The sequence below is a fragment of the Microcaecilia unicolor genome, chromosome 1 (genome assembly GCF_901765095.1).
Source record: "Microcaecilia unicolor chromosome 1, aMicUni1.1, whole genome shotgun sequence".
Classification (NCBI taxonomy): domain Eukaryota; kingdom Metazoa; phylum Chordata; class Amphibia; order Gymnophiona; family Siphonopidae; genus Microcaecilia; species Microcaecilia unicolor.
Window position 1 is genome coordinate 731,321,749 of NC_044031.1, and position 23,157 is coordinate 731,344,905.

A 23,157-nucleotide genomic window follows, 5' to 3' on the forward strand; every position below is an offset into this window, starting at 1 on the left:
GGATCGGTCGGACAACGCTGGGGGGGGGGGGGAGTTGGGGTAGGCTGGAGGTCCACCAGACCTCCAGCCCACCCCCCCTCCCGTCGCTCGCTGGGTGGGAGGATGGGAGAGGGTTTGGCCAGCGGCCACTTGACATTTTCTGGGGGTTGGGGGGGCTGGAGACCCACCTGATCTCCAGGCCTCCCTGAACCTGGGGAGGGTGGGATCGTTGGGGGGGGGGGACCGGAGGTCTGCTGGACCTTCAGCCCCCTGTTGGCAAGTTTGATTTGGGGGGGAACGGGGGCCTGCCAGCATGCTGGACAGGGCTCACCATTCCTCCCCAATGATTGGAAAACCCTAACGCCAGCTCGGAGGTGGCGTAGGGTTTGCTGCGGCCAGTGACCCAAATTTTGGCACGCTGGCCACTGATCATTGGGGAGGAATACCTAATGCCCTGTTTAGCATGCATTTGCATGCTACTTGCGCAAAGAGCCCTCAAGCACGTTATTTCACCCGCTCGAGGGCTCTAATCATGGGGCGGTACGCAGTAGCAAACGCTGGCGCTAGTATGGTGCTAACAGCCACTAGCGCTTGCTTTTGATCATCTGGGCCATGCAATATTTGCAAATGCCAGCTGCTGACACCCAAACTGTGCAGCACTTCAAATTTTCACTCACGGCCCCCCCCCCCCCCCAAGCAGAACAGAGCGCACGAAGACACAGCCACTCCAAGCTGGTAAGCTACCAGAACCGGCAGCAACCAGCAAAACTAAGTCAGAGACCCCATCGTTTGGCTTTTTTTTTTCCAAACTCTCTTTTTTTTTTTGTCTGAGGAGAAAGAAAGAAGTGGCTGTCTCCCCTCAGCACTCAAACACCCTTCCCTCGAAGAAGTGAGGCACACAAAGTCCAAAGAAGGACTACAGGGGGCACCTGAGGGGCAGGGGGCCTGGGGGGCAGAAGAGGGGAGGGCCTCAGCTACCCTGAACCAAGATAATTAGAAAGAAGTAGAAACAAAAGGCAAGAAGAAAACACTGGGCACGACACCAGCATTATAGGCTCACGTCAGAATCAGAGTTCTGCTGGAAGGCGTACACAACCCATTAGTCATTTCTGGGCTGGTCACGCTTCCTTTGTAATCAGGAAACATAAAATGAAGAGCAAGCCCCATAGATTGTGTGATGTTTCTACCCCTCCAGCATGCTGTCACTGATGCTGGTCTAACTGTTCAGCAGAAGGCTGATAATTTAAACATGGTATAATACTTGGTATAACTTTTACTGTGGAGAAACTCTATATTCACGTGATAAGTCCGAGGTCCCTATGGAAAGAAGAAAGAGCAGAGATAAAGAGAAGCTGTAGACTGAGTAAAGGAAAGTGTAAAGGATCGGCAACTGCAGGAGAGGAGTGCCAGACAAAAGTGTTGAGAAAGGTAGGGTCAGGGTGTCAAAGATCACAGTCCTTGCCCACACTCTCAGTTTGACTCATAGTCACATGAAATTCCTCTCTACAGCAGTATACTACCTCATCTCAGCCATGCAGGAAAAACAGACCAGAGCAAGTGAACACAAATTACATGTATCTGGACAAGCCCAGACAAAACTTGAAACCCAAACCCCCTAGATTCTGTTTCCAGATCAACAATGGAGAAACAGACATCGGCATTCTTCTTTCTAGCACCGTCTCTTTGGAACTGTCTTCCTAAAGAACTTAGGCTTGAAGATTCTTATATTCATTTTCGTAGAGGTTTAAAAACATATCTTTTTCGAGAGTCAGTTGAAACAAATATTTAAAACAGAAATAAAGGATAAATTAAGTTAAAAAAAACTTGTATTAGTTTTTGTGTTTTTACTAATGTTTTTACAATCGTAGTCTGTGAAATCTGTACGTGTGTTGTCTTTTTGTAGTGCTTTCATATCACAAATGAATTTCAAAGTATGTTTATTTATTATTTTAATGTTATTTTATATTGTAAACCGTTCTGATTTACTTTTGTAATAGTGACGGTCTAGTAAATGGATAAACGATTATCATTTTCCTCCTGTGCTGTTTAAATGCAAAGATATCAGAGATTAAAAAACACTTTCTACAATAAGCAAGAAAAACCTGTATAACACTAAAAAAGTAACATTACAGAGGAGCCAACTTTTCAAAATAATTAGGGGTGCTCTGCTCAGCAGTAAATGCTTCCTTAAGTAATAGAGTTTGCTCAATATAGGGGGGAGGGGTGCTCAAACACCCACAGAACTGACACCTACGAGTAATAGCATTAATACTGCATCCTGCCACACATAATCTAAGCAGAGGCAATACTAAACAAATTCAGAATCAGAACCCTGGAATTCTTTTTCCCTTCACAACACAGTGTACACCCAATTGAACAAATAAAGCTGCTTGAATTGAACTCATACATCCTTCCTCGTCTACTTTGGCCTAGCCACGCCTACATCCCAATCTGCGCGTTCCCTTTCTCCCAAGCAAGGAGGTTGGATGAAAACCTCCTGGTTTTACAGAACAGAGCTCTCACCCTCTGTCCCGCCCTGCTGTACCCAACTAGCCAATCGCAACGGAGAGGTGGGTACTGGGCAGGAGTGGGTGGGTTTTGGTTGTGATGAAAGCAAACAAAATCTCTGTATGGTTCCCGGTAATCATAATCTAATTTAAGGTCCAGAAACATCAATTTCATCATACAAGCCAGAGGAGAACTTGTGGGTGGCTTTTGCTAATTGTAAAAGGTTTTAGCAGTCTGGCATGATCACCCGTTTCCATTTCATATGTTTATTCCTGTTGTCCAGAGCAGGGGTGCAGTGAAGAAAGCAGCAAGGGGATCTGTGTCGGAGGTCTGCTTTCCTGCTGGGAAGTATTCCATTATATACAGGAGGAGGAGGAGGTCAGAGGTTTTGTGTTTGTCTGTGCCTAAATCTGCTGGGAAGAATTCTAAATTGCGTTCTGTGCTCTGAGTAAACCGAATGGAATACTTACTGCAGGTCAAAGTAGGATGCATGTGCGGATTGCTTCTTCTGACTCTTCTTTTTGGGATAGGACCATCTAAGGTGAAATGGTTTCAGTCCTCTGTTGGAACAGGTAAATCTCTGGCTTTCTTTAGATTATTTTTTTGAACTGTGTCTTGTGTCTGATGTGCCAATGCATGGTGTGGTGCTGCATAGCTCCCAACCAGTATACCACTAATTCCGGATTAATGGGATCATATGCTCTGCACACAGTGGTGTGCTGGAGCAGGCTCTCACAGGCTTGTTAAGTTTTTAAGAATTTTGGGAGCCGGTTGTTACCTGCTGAATTCTCTTTTACTTTGCTGGTGGGGATGCTGAGCCCTACCAGCCAAGTAAATAGACTGCTGCTGCTCCCCGCTCCTTGTTTCCAGCTCTGAGCAGCAGGCTGGGACCTCTCCAGCCTGATGTGTGAGAAGTTTCAGCCTGCTGCTCAGAGCAAGGTTGGGAGTGGATGGTGGCAGTCCATTTATTGGCTGCCAACAAAGGTATGCCTAGTGTGCCCGCACGAAGGGAGGGAGGAGAGAGAGGCAAGGGTTGCTCCCCCCCCCCCCCCCCCCCCGCCATCCCTGGCCCTTCCAACTGCAGAGCTGGCTACGTTCGAAGAAAGAGCCTGTTGTTAAAAATTTACCAGCACACCCCTGTCTGCACATAAATAAAGGTTATCAAATACAAATAAAAATGATGCGTAAAGCTTTTTTTATTATTAGTTCAATACATTTTTCTTGACTAGATTTGGAGGGCTAATGTTCCCTTCCCTGTAGTGTCATCTTTGGCTCAAAGAAGACCACTGCTACATTCCATACAGCCATGTGCTGTCGATCAGAATACCGGTGTTGGGTGAGTGCAAGGTTTATATCATCCCATTAACTGACTGAAAAAGTGACACCATGAAGAATGAAGAAGGGGTGTAGCAGCAGCAACAACTTGATGAGAAAACAGTTCAGAGTAATGACAATTTTTTGTGCCCCTAGTCACTGGTTATAATACTGTGCTAGCTGCCCTCACATCCCACTAAATCTGATGCATTTTCCCTGCATGTGGCCCTTCAATTCCCCCTGTGCAGTGCTCTGAAGTCTGTCTCCCTTTCTACTTGCTGCAGAGTTCTGATGTCTATCTGCCTCCCCAGCTACCTTGTGAAATGAATGGTCCTGGGGTTGCAGTGTAAACAGATGATAGTTAGTTTGGAGACTTTAGCCAGCATGTGGTATTGTGCTCACACCCTAGATTTAGCCAGCACATGGCATTGTGCTCACAAGTCCCACCCCCTCTCTAGTATGGGAAAGGGAATGGGACTTGATATACTGCCTTTCTGTGCTTTTTGCAACTACATTCAAAGCGGTTTACCTAGTATATACAGGTATTTATTTGTACCAGGGACAATGGAGGGTTAAGTGACTTGCCTAGAGTCACAAGGAGCTGCAGTGAGAATCAGACTCAGTTCCCCAGGATCAAAGTCCACTGCACTAACCACTAGGCTACTCCTAGTGGTTAGTTCAGTGTGTGTGTGGGGGGGGGGGGGGGGAAGGGGGCTAGATGTGAAAGTTGTCTAGATTATGTATGGCTTTTTAAATGTAAATTGCTAGGAGCATGTCCTGTTGCTTACTGGGCAATAAATCCATAAAATGAAGAAATATCTGAGTGGAGGAGTAGCCTAATGGTTAGTGCAATAAGCTGAGATCATGGGGAACTAGGTTCAATTCCCACTGTGGCTCCTTGTGATCCTGGGCAAGTCACTTAACCCTCTATTACCCCGGGTACAAAAACTTGGCTTGTCAACCCACTAGGGACAGAGAAAATACCTGCATATATTTAAAAAATAAATAAATAAACTGGTTTGGTTAAGGTTGTACCCCAAAAAGGCAATATATCAAATCCATGTTCCCCCCTTTAAAAAATGGAAGGGGGGAGGTAAAAGCTGACCCTCTCCCACCACCTTCTCTCAAATCTTCCTTATATCACCTCTCCCTACATATATTTCCCATTGCAGTAGAAACCCAGATGTGTACTTCAGTGTGGTAGTTATAATCCCTGATTTCACCCATAACACATCCCATAACCCATACTGGGTGAGTGGCAGCTCTGTTGTCGCTCTGTGGAACAGCTCCTCTTCAACTTTTGTCTCCACCATCCTACTATGCTTATGTCTATCAACAACAGTGTAAAAATGTAACTTACTTTTTCTATAATGACACAAAATCTCCCTTGTACTTATTTATTTACTAGTAAAAGAGGCCCGTTTCAGAGCAAATGAAACGGGCGCTAGCAAGGTTTTCGTCGCCAACACCCCCTCCCTCCCTCCCTGGCCAACCCTTTCGTTGTTCTGCCATTGCTTCGCCCCCAACTTCATGATGTTTGACGTGAAGGCGAAGCCCGGAGCGATGTCCCACCCCCCCCCCTCCGCCTCCCTGCCTCCCTCCCTGCCAACCTGTTCGTTGTTCTGCCATTGCTCCGCCCTCAAGGGTGGGGCCCGGAGCGATTTTGGTGGCTTCACCACCACGAACCTTCAAACCTTTTTGAAGGAAGTCAGGGCTTGGCTTCACTGACGTCAGTGTCCTCAGAACGTTGAGGGTGAGTTTTATTATAGTAGATTTGTTACATTTGTATCCCACATTTTCCCACCTATTTGCAGGTTCAATGTGGCTTACATAGTACCGTAAGGGCTTTCGCCAGCTCCGGTATAGAAACAGTAACAAAATGATGTTGTGATCAAATAAGGTTCATGTGTTACAGACACATTAGAGAGTCCTAGAGAGGAGGAGTTAGGTAGTGAACAGGGGCGTATCTGCGTGGGGCCACAGGGGCCTGGGCCCCCGCAGATTTCGCCCTGGACCCCCCTACCGCTGTTAACCCTCCCCCACCTACCGCCAACCCTTTCCCCGCCTACCGCCGTCACCTACCCCCGAGGTCCGCTCCTGCCGTTTTTGTTAAATATTACTTCAGCTGGCAGGGGACCCCAACCCCTGCCAGCCCAGCCGAGGTCTTCTTTGACTTCTTCATCCTCGTGCTGTTAAAGCTGCATGATGCATCCTTCCAGTTGGACGGAGTTTGACGTTGCAGCACGTTGAAGTCCTGCACGTACAACGTGCTGCGACGTCAAACTCCATCCAACTGGAAGGATGCATCATGCAGCTTTAACAGCACGAGGATGAAGAAGTTAAAGAAGACCTTGGCTGGGCTGGCGGGGGTTGGGGGTCCCCCGCCAGCTGAAGTAATATTTTAAAAAACCGGCAGGAGCGGACCTCGGGAGTAGGTGACGGCGGTAGGCGGGGAAAGGGTTGGCAGTAGGCGGGGGAGGGTTAACGGCGGTAGGGGGGGAGGGTTGACGGTGGTGGGGGGGACGGCGGCCGGGGGGTTATAATGTGCCCCCTCACTCTAGCCCCTGCTCCCCCTACCGCCGAACCTCAGATACGCCCCTGGTAGTGAACATTACAAGCTTTGGTTTCCTTGTGTTGCAGGGTTCGGGCATTTATGTTGGATCAGTAGGGTATGCCTTTTTGAACAGGTTGGTTTTTAGTAATTTCCGGAAGTTTAAGTGGTCATACGTTGTCTTCACGGCTTTTGGTAGCGCGTTCCACAGTTGTGTGCTTGTGTAGGAGAAGCTGGATGCATAAGTTGATTTGTATTTGAGTCCTTAGTGATTAAATTCCCTTTTCCTGATTTATATCTCCATAGACTTACAATTTCCTATATCCTATATTTTATGTGTGAAATTAAGAGTATGGAGGAAGTGCATACCTTTATTTTATTTTATTACATTTTATTTTATTTGTGACATTTATATCCCATATTATCCCAAACAAGTTTGACTTCAACGTGGCTTACCTTTGAGGATATGAATAGAAATAAAACAAATCAAAAGTTAACACATTCAGCAAACAGAAATTATTTCAAAAATAAGCTTTAAAGCTGAAACAAATTCACACTATTTTACTTTATTCTGTTTTTCATCTGTTCACACTGCCCTCCCCACCCATTCATCCCCTCCTCTCCCCACATCTAAACCATGAAAGCAGCAACAGGAATGGTGGCAACATTAGCAGCACAGGGTTACACCTTCTATGAGGAAAGGCTGAAGCAACTAAGATTCTTCAGCTTGGAGAAAAGACGGCAGAGGGGAGATGTGATAGAGGTCTGTAAAATAATGAGTGGAATGGAACGGATAGACGTGAATCGTTTGTTTACTCTTTCCAAAAATACAAGGACTGGGGGGCATGGAATGAAGCTACAAAATAGTAAATTTAAAACGAATCAGAAAAATTTTTTCTTCACTCAACATGTAATTAAATTCTGGAATTCATTGCCAGAGAATGTGGTAAAGGCGATTAGCTTAGCGGGGTTTTAAAAAAGGTTTGGCCGACTTCCTAAAGGAAAAGTCCATAGACCATTATTAAAATGGACTTGGAGAAAATCCACTGCTTATTTCTGGGATAAGCAGCATAAAATGTACTTTTTTGTGATCTTGCCAGGTATTTGTGACCTGGATTGGCCACTGTTGGAAACAGGATGCTGGGCTTGATGGACCTTTGGTCTGTCCCAGTATGGTAATACCTATGTACTTATGTAGTTTTGGGCATACTATGACAATGAACTTTACTCCTAAGTAACTGTATATCATAAATGTAAACCACTTTGATTGTTCCACAGAAAGGTGGTATATCAAATCCCATTACCCTTAAGCCAAGGCATGGAGTGTGGTCTCGGTCTCTCAACTTGCATTGTGTCAAAGAGAGCTGTGGCATTCATAAGATATAACGTATATATAGGCAACCTACCCAGGTCTGTTTGGAAATTCTTTTTGGCACCCAAAACGATGGACAATACTTTCTGTCACTTTTTCTTGGTCTCAGGCTGTGTTTCTTGGCACTTAAGGATCATATTTATTTATTTCTGACATTTATGTCCCACATTATCCAAAAAGGTTTGAGTTCAATGTGGCTTACAATAAACATTATAGGATATGTAACCAGTATAGAATATTTAGGGGCCCTTTTATTAAGCGGCGCCAAATTGGAGTTACCGCCCAGTTACTGCGTGGCCCTTGCGGTAAGTTCAATGTTGGCGCGTGTCCGCTATGCAGGTCTGAAAATTATTTTTCATTTTCTGACACGCATAGACCATCACCACCCGGTTACCGTGTGAGACCTTACTGCTAGGTCAATGGCTTGCGGTAAGGTCTCAGACTCCAAATGGCAGAAGTTGGTACGGGCGGTTAGCTTGACGGAGTTTAAAAAGGGGTTAGATAGATTCCTAAAGGACAAGTCCATAGACCGCTATTAAATGGACTTGGAAAAATTCCGCATTTTTAGGTATAACTTGTCTGGAATGTTTTTACGTTTGGGGAGCGTGCCAGGTGCCCTTGACCTGGATTGGCCACTGTCGGTGACAGGATGCTGGGCTAGATGGACCTTTGGTCTTTCCCAGTATGGCACTACTTATGTACTTATGTACTTATGTAAGTTTGCAAGGAGACCCCAAAACCTGCCTACAAGCTGTGTTTCTTCAATTTTGTGTAGGTTTGGGGCCCCCTTCTGGCAGGGAGGGCCAGGGCAAGTGCCCTGTTTGAACTCCCCCCCCCCCCCAAACACCGGTCCTGAGTGGTGGCTGCAGTGGCAACTGGTAATGCAGGGCCTGTGTATCAGTATGTGCTCACAGTCCCCAATATTCTGCATGGGTTTCTATTTTGACAGGAAATCTGCTGAGGAAGGAAGAGGGGCTTGTGAACGTTCACTGTCTTGCAGGGCCCATGCTAATTGGTACTACTGGAAATATGTGCAAGGGGGGCAGTGGACCTGTTTCTGTGATCCCATCCACTGATGATGTGTTCCCATTTGGGGTCCTGACCCCCCCCAGTTTGGGAACCACTGGGTTAGATCATATGTATTATGATGTAAAGGATTGGATTGTTTTATTGATATTTTTCTCCTCTGTAGTTATAATCTGATTTTGTTATATTCATATTTATTTTAATTTTGTCTTATTCCTTAGAGTAAGGGATAGGAATACAGTTGTATCATATAAACTATTAATGCTAATGCATTTTTACGCTGTGCAAGCATTGTAAATACAAGAGGGAGGGGTTGGATATAAACAGAATAGAATAAAAATAATCGAGGTGTCTCATTTCTCTTTTTGTTATCATCCCTGGAGCAGAAGCCCATCGGATGTGGGTGAGTCTCATCAGCTGCATTGCTGGGGGGGTGTTCCTTGCTGCCTGCCTACTAGATGTCATTCCCGATTTCTTGTCTGACATAAGTGAGGAACTGCAGAGACGGCAAATAAAGGTGAGGCATATCTCTACAAAAATCTTCACAGCGAGGATGGGGAAGGACCTCAGTGGAAACTGACAGGTCTCTTAGATCAGGGCTTCTCAACAGTGGCGTTCCTAGGGGGGCTGACACCCGGGGCGGATCGCCAATGTGCCCCGCCCCCCCCGGGTGCAGCGCCCCCCCCTGGAACAGCGCGACGCCCCTCCCGGGTGCAAGCCGCTGGGGGGGGAGGTGCCGCGCGCCTGCCGGCTCTTCGTTTTCTTGCTCCCTCTGCCCCGGAACAGGAAGTAACCTGTTCCGGGGCAAAGGGAGCATGAAAACGAAGAGCCAACAGGCGCGCGGCACCCCCCCAGCGGCGTGCACCCGGGGCGGACCGCCCCCACCGCCCCCCCCCCCCCCCTTGGTACGCCACTGCTTCTCAACCCTGTCCTGGAGGCAGACTTAGCCAGCTAGGTTTTCAGGATTCACACAATAAATATGCATGAGATCGGTTGCATACAGTGGGTTCTTACATATGCAAAACTATGTCATGCATATTCATTATGGAAATCTTGAAAACCCAGCTAACTACATGTGCTTCCAAGAGAGAGTTGAGAATGACTGTTCTAGATGGAAGAGCCTTGCCACTGAGAAGGAGCTAAATTTTCAGAAAGACCTATCTTTGTGATTAAATTGGGTAAAGATCAAAGCCATTGTAAAGGGTAGACAAGCCTGATTGTGTAGTAGTGCAGCCTTTCTTTGCTACCAGCGTCTCTCAGTAAAGAGATCTTTCTCTCTCCACTCCCTGGCTGAGACTGGGGAAAATCCAGTACCTTCAGGCTAGATTTGAAATCCAGGGTCAATCAGAGCCCAGGGCATCAATTTTGAAAGTAGCTGCCCAATAATGGCACTCAGATTGCCTTTCCATATTCTGAAACTGGAAGAGAGAAAGTCTCAAAACAAGCACCATCTGCTGGCCAATTAGGAGAAATATACTTCATAAAATAATTAATACAGGGGCCCTTTTACTAAGCCGCATAAGTGTCTACGCGTGCCCAACGCACGCCAGTTTGGAGTTACTGCCCGGCTCCTGCGTGGCTGTTGCAGTAATTTCATTTTTGGCGTGTGTCCAATACATGCGTCCAAAAAATATTTTTTATTTTCTGGCGCGCTTCCGCTATGTGCGCCAAGTGTCATTTGACGCGCATAGGTCATTACCACCCGGTTAATGCGTGAGACCTTACCGCTAAGTCAGTGGCTGGCGGTAAAGTCTCAGACCCAAAATGGGCACACTCCAATTTTTTTTTATTTTGCCGCACGTCCATTTTTGGCAAAATTTTTAAAAAAGGCGTATTTTGCAGGCGCACTGAAAAATGGATCTGCGCGCACCCAAAACACGCGCCTACACTACCGCAGGCCATTTTTTCAGCGCACCTTAGTAAAAGGACCCCACAGTTTTCAGGCTCAGAAACCCACTGTTTCTTCACAGTCACCCTAAAAGAATTTTTTTTTAAAGAAAAAATATTTCTGTATATATTTTTAAGTTATACTCCCTTGTGGTCTTAGGCACTTTAAAATGATTACCATAGCTTGAAGCAGTATGTTTTTAGTCCATGTTTCTAGCAGAACCTTGTATAAATGTTCTAGCAAGCAATTGAATCCTTTTGGTGATCTGGGCTTAAAACTGTAATTTGCATGTTCGTGATCTTTTTAAATTAGAGCAGCAGTGAAGATTGCTACTAAGATGAAACTCACATAATAGCAAGAAGCATATTTGAAGTCCATAGCCTTCATTTCTAAAAGTAATTCTGTTGTCCCAGTCTTTGTAGGCTGTGATTTCTGTTATTTGACTAGCACAAATGATGATGATGGATATTTATTTATTTTTTTAGGATTTATTTATTGCCTTTTTGAAGGAATTCACTCAAGGCGGTGTACAGAAAGAATAGATTAAACATGAGCAATAGGCAGTTACAGCAGTAAAAAAATATTCAAATAACAATACAAAGTATGGCATAGTATACTACTTACAATGTCAACCGAATACATAATAGAACATTATAATTGATCGTAAAGGGTAAAGCAAAGATGTAACATATGGATAGATAAGAAAGTAGGAAGAGTTAGAAAGTAAGGTGACATGAGGTCAGAGAGATGGTTAAATATTATCTCAGCTAGGGCAGGAGTGGATAAACATGTCCTGCTGCAGTATATGCAGCCCGAGTCACTCCTTATGTGTGTGAGTGAGGCTAACAAGTTAGTTACTTCTTCCATTAACGGCCTGGTTGATGAGCCAAGCTTTCACCTGCTTCCTGAAGTAGAGGTAGTCTTGTGTTAAGCGGAGCCCTTCAGGCAGTGCATTCCAGAGTGTGGGGCTACTCCAGAGAAGGCTCGCTTGCAGGTATCTCATCGTGTAATAGTAACATACTACTACTACTACTTAGCATTTCTATAGCGCTGCCAGGGTTACGCAGCGCTGTACAAGTTTAAACATGGGGATGGACAGTCCCTGCTCAAGAGAGCTTACAATCTAAAGGTAAAAACTATGTAGTCAGTGTAGGTATCAGGAATGGGAAGGTGGTTAGGCACCAAAAGCAAGGGAGAAGAGATGGGCCTTGAGTAAGGACTTGAAAATGGGCAGGGAGGGCGCATAGTAACATAGTAGATGACAGCAGAGAAAGACCTGCACGGTCCATACAGTCTGCCCAACAAGATAAACTCATATGTGCTACTTTATGTGTATACCTGACCTTGATTTGTATCTGCCATTTTCAGGGCACAGACCATAGAAGTCTGCCCAGCACTAGCCCCTCCTCCCAACCACTAGCCCCGCCTCCCACCACCAGCTCTGCCACCCAATCTCCGCTAAGCTTCTGCGGATCCATTCCTTCTGAACAGGATTCTTTTGTGTTTATCCCATGCATGTTTGAATTCCATTACCGTTTTCATCTCCACCACCTCGCGCGGGAGGGCATTCCACATATCCACCACCCTCTCCGTGAAAAAATACTTCCTGACATTAGTCCTGAGTCTGCCCCCCTTCAACCTCAATTCATGTCCTCTAGTTCTACCACCTTCCCGTCTCCTTAAAAGGTTCGTATGCGGATTAATTTCTTTCAAATATGTGAACGTCTGTATCATGTCACCCCTGTTTCTCCTTTCCTCCAGGGTATAGATGTTCAGGTCAGCAAGTCTCTCCTCATACGTCTTGTAACGCAAATCCCATACCATTTTTGTAGCTTTTCTTTGCACCACTTCAATTCTTTTTACATCCTTAGCAAGATACGGCCTCCAAAACTGAACATAGTACTCCAGGTGTCTTTTGAAGAGGGTGTGGTTAGTGATAGTCCTTGAGAGGACCTTGGTGTCCTTTGCGGTGTGTGGAGGATCAGCCTATTCTTCAGCTTTTGAGATCTTACGGATCCTTTCTTCAGATGTTCACACATGGTCTCATGTCCAACAACATCATAGTTTTTTGCTGAATCAACAATACTGATATCACAGAGGCTCATTTTCAAAGCACTTAGACTTACAAAGTTCCATAGGTTACTATGGAACTTTGTAAGTCTAAGTGCTTTGAAAATACACCTCACAGTCTACTAAGATAACTATCAATTATCCCTGGAAATGAGTTTTGAGAAAATGATCCACTTTAGGGATCTGCTGGGTACTTGTCATCAGTATCAGAGACACCGTGCTATGGAGGAGTAGTCTAACAGTGCAGCGGTCTGAGAACCTGGGGAAACTGAGTTCAGTTACCACTACAACAACTTGTGACTCTGGAAAAATCACCTAACCCTCCATTTCCCCAGGTACAAAATAAGTACCTGTATATAATACGTAAACTGCTTTGATTGTAACCACAGAAAGCTCCCATCCCCAATGGTCCTTGGTCTGCCTCAGCATGGCTCACCTTAAGTATAAGGCCGATGGTTGCTAACAACTGAGAGTACTACTACTTATCATTTCTATAGTGCTAAAAGGCATACGCAGTACTGTACACCATACACAAAAGACAGTCCCTGCTCAAAGAGCTTACAATCTAGATAAGACAGGTAAACAGACAGAACAATTAAGGGTAAGGGAATAAAGAGGTGAGGATAAGGGACAGGGCAAGTGAGTTAGGAGTCAAAAGCAGTGGTAAAGAGGTGGGTTTTGAGTTTGGTCTTGAAAACGGCTAAATAGAATAATGAGATTATTTGCTTTGATCTTGGTAATTGTCTCCAATACTGTTCTGGAAGATTGTGGAAGCTACACAGGGTTGAGCCTGGCTGTTCCTAGAATGGGGAATCCAACATGGACAGCTAGTTGCTGTAGACTAAGGAAAGCAATGGCAAACTACTGTAAAAGTGTCTTGGTTCACCATGATGGGGCTGTGGTCACCTTAGGGGTCCTTTTACAAAGGTGTGTAAGGGCCTACGCGCATGCAGTGTGCGTCAAATCAGCATTACCGCCCAGCTAGCACATTCGCCTGTCGGTAATTCCGAGTTTGGCGCATGCTGAAAACCCGCAGTAGAAAATAATTTTCTACCGTGGGGGGCGTTCCCAGTGGTAATCGGCAGTTGGCATGCGCTGGATGGTACCACATGGGTAATACTTGAGCCCTTGCCATTAAGTCAATGGTGGCGTTAAGGTTTCAGGCCATAAATAGATGTGCAGTGGTTTTAATTGTGCTGCACGTCCTTTTCCTGGGTCCCCCCATTTTTTCTAGATGCAGTAGAAAAATGGTCCAGCGCATGTCCAATACATGTGCGTGGAGTGGAGGAGTAGCCTAGTGGTTAGTGCAGTGGACCATGATCCTGGGGAACTGAGTTCAATTCCCACTGCAGCTCCTTGTGACTCTGGGTAAGTCACTTAACCCTCCATTGCCCCTGGTACAAAATAAGTACCTGAATATATGTAAACTGCTTTGAATGTAGTTGCAAAAAAACTCAGGCCGTATATCAAGTCCCATTTCCCTTTCCCTATTTGAGATTCTAAATGGAATGTTGAGATTCTGTTGCTACTATTGGAGATTCTACATGGAATGTTGCTACTATTTGAGATTCTACATGGAATGTTGCTATTCCACTAGCAACATTCCATGTAGAAGGCTGCGCAGGCTTCTGTTTCTGTGAGTCTGACGTCCTGCACGTGCAGTCCCATTTCCCTTACCCACAACTACCTCAGGTCACTTTTTGGTGCATCTTTGTAAAAGGGCCCCTAAATTTGCAATGGACAAAATAAATTTCACCTTTACCACCTTGTTATTGTAGGGGATCATGCATAATCTTTTGCACATAGAAATGGACTATTGGTGTGGGGGGGGGGGGGGGTGCAAAGGAAAGGTGGCTCACTAAGGGGCCTTTTTAGCTGCGTGCACATGTTCTTTGCGTGCCAATTTTGAACTACAGTCTGGCTACCGCATGGCCTGGGCGGTAATTTCATTTTTTATGTGCATCCACGAAGCACACTGGAAATTTTCTGGGACCTGGCGGTAATTGGCATTGTACGCGCGTAGACCACTACCACCTGGTTAACACGTGAGACTTTACCGCAAGGTCAATGGGTGGCGGTAAGGTCACCCAAAATGGACGCGCACCAATTTTTATTTTGCCACATGTCCATTTTCGGCCAAAACAGAAAAAAAAAAGGCCTTTTTTGCAGGTGCGCTGAAAAACGGACCTGCGCGTCTCCAACTCACACGTCTATACCAGCGCAGGCCATTTTTCGGCGCACCTTAGTAAAAGGACCCCTGATTAGACAAAGCTGAAATACTGTTCTCCATCACTTGACTATATTAAAAAGGTTCAATCGTACTCCCCCCCCCCCCACACACACCCAAGTAACATATATCATGTAGTTGATGGAGGTGTTACATTTAATTTATTTTAGGTTGACTTTCCACTTGCTGAATTCATCCTGGCTGCCGGGTTCCTTCTGGTTTTAATTGTTGAACACATCATCTTGGACTGCAGCAAAAAAAAGGCCAGAGGAAGTCGCCCCACTCCTTGTGACAAATGGACGCACTCGTCGCCACTCCCACAGTCACATCAATGAGCAAGATGTAGAAGGTATGAAGCATCACTTTCACGTGGATTTTCAGGCCCATTCGGCTTTCCGCTCCTTCGTCCTGATCTTCTCGCTCTCCCTACACTCCGTCTTCGAGGGGCTGGCGATTGGACTGCAGGAAACCAATTCTGAGGTGCTGAAGATTTCCACCGCAATCATCATACACAAGAGCATTATTGCCTTTAGTTTGTCCCTCCTGCTGATTGAGAGTGGTGTGCAGACGCAGTGGTTTGTGCTGTCCATAGTCACCTTTGCCGTCATGTCTCCCTTGGGGGTTGGGCTGGGCATTGCTGTGATGCAGAACCAGAGTGAGTGGAACGGCATGATTCAGAGTGTTCTGGAAGGGATTGCAGCGGGCACTTTTGTGTACATCACCTTCCTGGAGATTTTGCCACATGAATTAAACTCTCCTAAGTGGCGTTTGCCTAAAGTCCTCTTTGTATTGCTGGGGTTCTCGGCAATGGCTATATTGCAGTTTTTACAGTGAACAGTCCATTCAGCCTGGTGTACTCCTGGTCTGTTACACTTCCATTGATGAAAAAAAACAGGAGGAATGCAAACTTTCAGTTGCATAGTGGTCGATATCCCATATAATCCCTCCTCTCTGAAATGTCTTATTAGCTCTCCAGTATCTTAGCGTAACTAAAAAGGCTTCCCTACTTTTTTTTTTATTTTTAATTTAAAGAAATTGTTCTTCATTTTCAGTGTAAGATTAATCCATGGCCGACTCTTTGGATTCGTAAACTCTCATGTGTTGAGCATGTGAAATCTCTGCTAGAGCAAAAAAGGTGGCCAGTGTCCTTCAGCCCGCCCTCTCTGAACTCAGCCTCAGACATGCTCAAGGATACTGGCATCCAATGAGCTTTTCTGTCAGTAGGCTGCTGGAACCCACTGAATTCTTATCTTTAATCTGAAAAAGAAATGCGTGGCACTTCCTGTAGTGTTTGGCATTTCTGGAGAGCTAAAGAGAAAGGGGTTTGGTGAGGAGGAAAATATAAGCCATGGAGAAAGGGATGCTGTCCATTTAAAAATGATCTAGCAGTCTCTTTAAAGAAAATGACCCACTATCGCCAGATACAGGGGTCTCTGCTAGAGCGCTTACTGAAGCTCAGATCAACCTGTTAACTTGCAGAAAACACATCATTATGAAGGAACCCGAATTAAAGAGCCAGTTAAGGAGAACATTTTGACCTTTTTAAAAGTGGCTGAGGTGAACCAGTGGCGATCTGCGTTTTCTGCTCTTCACAGTGTACACATTTTTGTACAAATTTGTTTTTGAAGGTGCTTGCTTGATGCAGGTAATCTAGGTATTCTCACTGGCCGAAAGCAGCTGGGGGTGGGCCAATAGAGCATGAACCCCATGTCCACTGCTCTGTTTTTCCTCCTGCCTAGAGCCTGTGTTCAGCTCCTCCACAATACGTTCAAGCCCCGATAGACAGGAAACGCAAGCCCAGGACGCTTCTGCTGCACCACTGTGGCCAGGCCATAGGCCTGGCTCCACCTTCTGTTTTATTCATTGTATGGTTTTAAATTTTCTTAACATACCTCAGTTTTAAATTTTCTGAACATACCTCAGTTTTAATATATTTATGTTTAAATATATTAAAAGCATTTTTCATGTAATTCTGCATACTTTATTTGATGTTCATTCCAGAAATAATTGTTGGGGAGCGTGGCTTAATGAAGAGAGTAAATGCAATACTTAATGCTCAGATAAAAATGATTTTTCTTATTTGAACATGAAACATTCTTAAATTTTAATAATGTGTTTAAACACAAAATACAAATATTCTCATTTCTACTACCCACAAAAATTGTGTTGCAGGATATTATTCAAAATAAAACTCCATTAAACATGGTGTCACAGGAACAAAAAATGTGGAAAAAAACCCCTTTATCTTTCTATTTGGAAGGAAAAGCTGCAGAAATGCTATCAGCCCTATAAGCCTTGCTGTATTTTAAAGAGCAAATTCTACTCAAAACTTCATTTATATATATTAAATATTGAACTTAACTTACAGTGCTCAAAAAACCAAAATGTTCAGGCCTTCCTGACGGTGACCAGCGTTTTGCAGTTTACTTACCGCTGCATCAGGAAACTTCACGGACCACAATATGTTTTAATTCCATGCGTTCCTTCACACTGAATTTTCCATCCATAAGAGTGTTCGGTGTGAAGGAATGCAAACTTTGTTGTGGTCTGTGAAGTTCCCTGATGACCCGCGTTTTGCAATTTAGTTACCGCCGCACCATTGGGAGGACCTGAACAATTATATTCTTTGAGCAATGAAAGTTAAGTTCAATATTTAACACATATAAATGAAGTTTTGAGTGGCGTTTCCACTTTGGCAAAAACCTTCCTGTATTTTTAATGATGGAGTATTCGAAGAGCAAGTTATTGTGCCAATAGCAATTCTGAGGCTTTTCCTTCCAAATAGAAATACCCAAGCAGAGTTTTTCACAATTATTTTTATTTTGTTACATTTGTACCCCGCGCTTTCCCACTCATGGCAGGCTCAATGCGGCTTACATGGGGCAATGGAGGGTTAAGTGACTTGCCCAGAGTCACAAGGAGCTGCCTGTGCCTGAAGTGGGAATCAAACTCAGTTCCCCAGGACCAAAGTCCACCACCCTAACCACTAGGCCACTCCTCCACTGTTGCTACTATTGGAGATTCTACATGGAATGTTGCTATTCCACTAGCAACATTCCATGTACAAGTCGGCCCTTGCAGATCACCAATGTGGCTGCGCAGGCTTCTGCTTCTGTGAGTCTGACGTCCTGCACGTCAGACTCACAGAAACAGAAGCCTGCGCAGCCTTCTACATGGAATGTTGCTAGTGGAATAGCAACATTCCATGTAGAATCTCCAATAGTATCTATTTTATTTTTGTTACATTTGTACCCTGCGCTTTCCCACTCATGGCAGGCTCAATGCGGCTTACATGGGGCAATGGAGGGTTAAGTGACTTGCCCAGAGTCACAAGGAGCTGCCTGTGCCTGAAGTGGGAATCAAACTCAGTTCCCCAGGACCAAAGTCCACCACCCTAACCACTAGGCCACTCCTCCACTGTTGCTACTTTTTGAGATTCTACATGGAATGTTGCTATTCCACTAGCAACATTCCATGTAGAAGTCGGCCCTTGCAGATCACCAATATGGCCGCGCAGGCTTCTGCTTCTGTGAGTCTGACGTCCTGCACATACGTGCAGGACGTCAGACTCACAGAAACAGAAGCCTGCGCAGCCTTCTACATGGAATGTTGCTAGTGGAATAGCAACATTCCATGTAGAATCTCCAATAGTAGCAACATTCCATGTAGAATCTCCAATAGTATCTATTTTATTTTTGTTACATTTGTACCCTGCGCTTTCCCACTCATGGCAGGCTCAATGCGGCTTACATGGGGCAATGGAGGGTTAAGTGACTTGCCCAGAGTCACAAGGAGCTGCCTGTGCCTGAAGTGGGAATCGAACTCAGTTCCAGTGACACCATATTTAATAGAGTTTTATTTTGAATAGTTAGTTGTTTTATAACAGAGCTCCATTTCTCAGTAGTATTAGGTTGAAGGATATTATACATAGCTCAGAAGGCTACAGATAAATGTTTTAGGGCCCTGTTTACTAAGTAGTGTTAAGGGCGCGCTAACATTTTTAGTGCACGCTAAACAACACGCACTAAATGCTAAAGACACCCTTATGAATATATGGGTGTCTCTAGTGTTTAGCGTGCACTAAAAGCGCTAGCATGTCTTGGTAAACAGGGCCCTTAGTGTTAGGGTGCAAATATATTTAGTAGGCTTAGGAGCCAGGGAAACATTTTCTTAATTTTCTTGCTTTTTAAAAATAGTTTCAATTTTGTGCTTTTTAAATTTTTAAAAATTGTTTTGTTTCTTTTCTTTTTTTTTTTTTTTTTTTGCTTTTTGTGAATTTTAGGCCCCGAGTTGACCTGGCTCCCAGGATTTTTCTAGCCCTTTGTTTAGTGGTCCGAACAGTGCTGCATAATTAGAAGAATAAAAACAAAAATGCAAAGCTAACTTCCCCCTCCAAATCAAGAAAGTGCATTAAAAATTATTTTAAATGTGAAATTTCACATCACAACCATCAACACAACTTTCTGTTAATGTCTTGCAAGACAGAGACATGATAAAAACTCCAGTACTGTTGTACATGTGGCTTGTCGATGCTTATGTATGTTTTTGTTCCTGATTGCTCTTCTTCTTGAAGACTTAAGGTCACGGAATACCAAGACTTCTAAAATGGCTGATAAGGCAATGAAAATTAATTTTGTGAATATTTAATAGGTCTAGCAAAGCCTTTTGCCATTTGATTTAATGGCAACAGCTTCAGTGAAACATGATGGAATCAACTGCAAAATGGATGTGCCCAATGTACAGTTCTAGTTTTCTCCATGAACTGGAAAGGTGAAAATTTCACGTTATGCCATTTTGTATAAAGAGTTTTGTGTATCTTTTGTTCCAGTCGATAATGGGATCTTGAAATTTCTACTTTACTGGCAGCTAGCATTTCAAATTGTTTACCACACTACAGGGTGAGGCAAAAAAAAGTAACCACCTACAGTTTTTTTGCTGTCTTCTCAGCAACCACTTGCAATTTCAGCATAAAATTTTTCAATTTTATTTGTTATTACAGTCTACATTTTGTGCCAAATGGGCTGAGATTATCTTTAAAACACAGTGACGTTACAGACTTTTTAGCATGACCACCCAGGGGCCCTTGTACTAAGCTGTGTAAGCATCTACGTGCGCCCAACGCATGCCAAAATGGAGTTACTGCAAGGCTACCGCATGGCTCTTGTGGTAATTTCATTTTTGGCGTGTGTCCGTTACGTGCATCTGGAGAATAATTTTTATTTGCTGCCATGCGTATTGGACGCACGCCAAGAGGCATTTGCCGCACGTAGATCATTACCGCTCAGTTACTGCGTGAGGCTTTACTGCTAGGTCAGTGGCTGGCGGTAAGGTCTCAGTATGGTGTACAGCAATGTGTATGCCTTGTAGCACTATAGAAGTGATAAGTAGTAGTAGTAGTAGATCCAAAATGGACATGTGGCAATTTTCATTTTGTCGCACGTCCATTTTCGGCAAATATTTTTAAAAGGCATTTTTTTTGTAGGTGTGCTGAAAAATGATTCTGTGCGTGCCCAAAACCCGCATCTACACTACCACAGGCCATTTTTCAGTGCGCCTTTGTAAAAGGACCCCCCCCCCCCCCCCGCCCGTGATTTTCACATGTTCAAAAACTTGTACTGTACAACTAACATTATTTGGAAAAAAAAAGAAAACAACGGGGGGGGGGGGGGGGGGGGGGTACCAGCTTAATGACATCACAGTGACATAGCCTTTTGTAAATAATAATTTGAATTATTTGTACCATGTCTGGGGAGCAATGTTGGAGGCCTATCCCAAGCTCCACCCAAAGTCACAAACAATCAGGGCTTTTTTTTCAGGGGGTACTTGGGGGTACTGAGTACCGGCACCTTTTCTATTGTCTGCTAAATTTGACTCATGGTCCCCAAGTTTTAGTGAAAGAGCTCAGGCCCTACACACCAATTTTGCCGTGTCATAGATTCTGGCCTGGCTATTGTGGGGTGGGGCCCTCAGTGATCACCCCACCTCTGAAGGGTGGCCTGGCATTTGAGTACTGGCACCTTTTATGCTAGAAAAAAAACGAACTGCAAACAATTGCCAACTCAAGGAAACCAGATGATCTGGGACAGCCTGCAACAGAGCCCAATCAACTTCATTCACACGCATCTCTCTCCTCCTCTCTTCAGTCCTTTCCACTATACTGAGCCCCTCCCTCTTTCAATTAAAGCTTGGGGTGGACACTTCGAGCATTCACATTGACTGCAAAATTCTGACATTGTTAACTGTATTGTTTGAATGACGTTTTTACTGGTTTCTAGCTCAAACATTTTTAACACGCAAAAATCTGTCAGTAACATCAACACCGCTTAAGCAATTAAGGAGCCCGTTTAGTAAGCCACAGTAAAAAGTGGCCTACAGTAGCACAGGCGCGTGTATTGGGTGAGCCCCAGGCCAGTTTTTATTGCATCTGCAAAAAAAGGGCTTTTTTTTATAATGGGACGGTAAAAATGAAATCAGCAGACTCCCAAAAATGGCCTGAGCCCTTAATGCCACCCATTGATCTAGCAGTAAAGGCTCGTACACTACACGCACAGTGACTGGTCAGCGCATGCCAAGTGCCGATTACCACTAGAACCAGCACGCGTAGGAGGAAATAAATAATTCATCCATGCGTTATGGGTGCGCACCAAATCTGAAATTACAGCCTGACTAGTCTCATTTGGGCGTGCACTGTATGTGCGTACAGCCTACCACGGCTTAGTAAAAGGGCTCTTAAGTGTTGTTTAATAGTAATACATAATACTTTTACACGTGTAACCCCTGGGTTAATTTTATAAAAGTGCTTTGATGCAAGTTAAAAGGCCTCTTTATGCACTAAACATCTAATATAATAATTTGCTACTTGAACGTTCGAATGTGTCTCACTGGGATCGTAATCACCTGCTGACGTCACTGGCCAGCACTAGAACCCTGCTTGCCTGACGTCAGGAGGTGGTTACGATCCCAGTGAGAGACGCAGGAAGCACGCAACCGGCAAAAAGAAGAGCAGGCAGAGACGTTGCTCACAGAACGGCACCGGAAAAATAGAAGAGCGGGAGCCGCTTCACTGACAGTTGAAGAACAGCGGGAGCGGGCAGAGACATTTCACACACAACAGCAGCGGAAGAAAGAAGAGCGGGAGCCGCTTCACTGACAGTTCCCGTTCCAGGCTCCCTCCCTCTGATTTTTAAAACTGATCTTGGAACGGGAGCTGTCAATGAAGCGGATAAGAAAGTTGAAAGTAATCAGTAGTTGATGTAAATTTTAAATTCTTATTACACTGATTTAATCACTGCCAAAGATCCTGCCCATATGAAAAAAAATAACATCAACATATCGTCTCCATTCCAGATATATTGATAATATTGTGAACTGTACAAAAAATTATCCTCAAAGGACCCTGGAACTGGGAGGGAGGGGGAGAAAGGACCCTAGACCTGGGAGGGAGGGAGAGGGGGAGGGACCCTGGAACTCGGAGGGAGGGGGGAAAGGAGCGAGGGAGGGAAGGGAGGAGGGCCTGGAACTGGGAGGGAATGGAAGTGGGAGGGGGGCCTGGAACTCGGAGGGGGGAGGTGTGTGAGAATTGCTGCACCATGATAGATTTGGGGGCAGGGGAGAGATCCTGCATATGGATGAATGCAGGGGAAACAGCACAATTGGTGCACACGGGACACACACTACACTCTCTCACTCACACAGACAGACACATACATTCTGTCAATCACACACTGTCTCTCTGACACACACTCTTTCTCTCTCACACATACTCTCTGACACATACTCATTCACTCTCTCACTCATACTCTCTCTCACACATACTCTCCTAACAGTTCCCTTAAAAACATAATTGCCATTAGAGGACAACCTGGCTAACGCCCGTTTCATTTCTTACAGAAACGGGCCTTTTTTACTAGTCCTTTATAAAAGGTCATTACCAACAGCATCCATTAACGCCGTTGATATGCGTCTTATATATTATTTGCTGCAAGACCCCATGTTAATAGCATTAATGGATGCTGCTTGGAAATGTCCCTTTATATACATTGGGTGGCATGGATTGTTGCGTTAATATTTGGCTTTCATATTACTCTCCTCTTTTAGAAGAATATGGTTGTGAAATGTTTCACTTATAAAGTGATAGAGCTAAGCTCCCATTCCCTTTATTCTGCTACACTCCCACTGCAGTCACTCCTTGCGGGGGAGTCTGATTTGGATCTTAGATTGTA

General features: G+C 44.6%; 1 protein-coding gene across 1 annotated transcript; it reads left to right on the forward strand.

Moving 5' to 3' along the window:
• Positions 1-2,635: 2,635 nt before the first annotated feature.
• On the forward strand, positions 2,636-16,961 carry LOC115460662 (zinc transporter ZIP1-like). The gene is given in 4 exon segments (XM_030190428.1): positions 2,636-3,059; positions 9,137-9,267; positions 15,106-15,191; positions 15,193-16,961. Coding segments are annotated over 4 exon segments (909 nt in total). The 5' UTR covers positions 2,636-2,944; the 3' UTR covers positions 15,770-16,961.
• Positions 16,962-23,157: the final 6,196 nt, after the last annotated feature.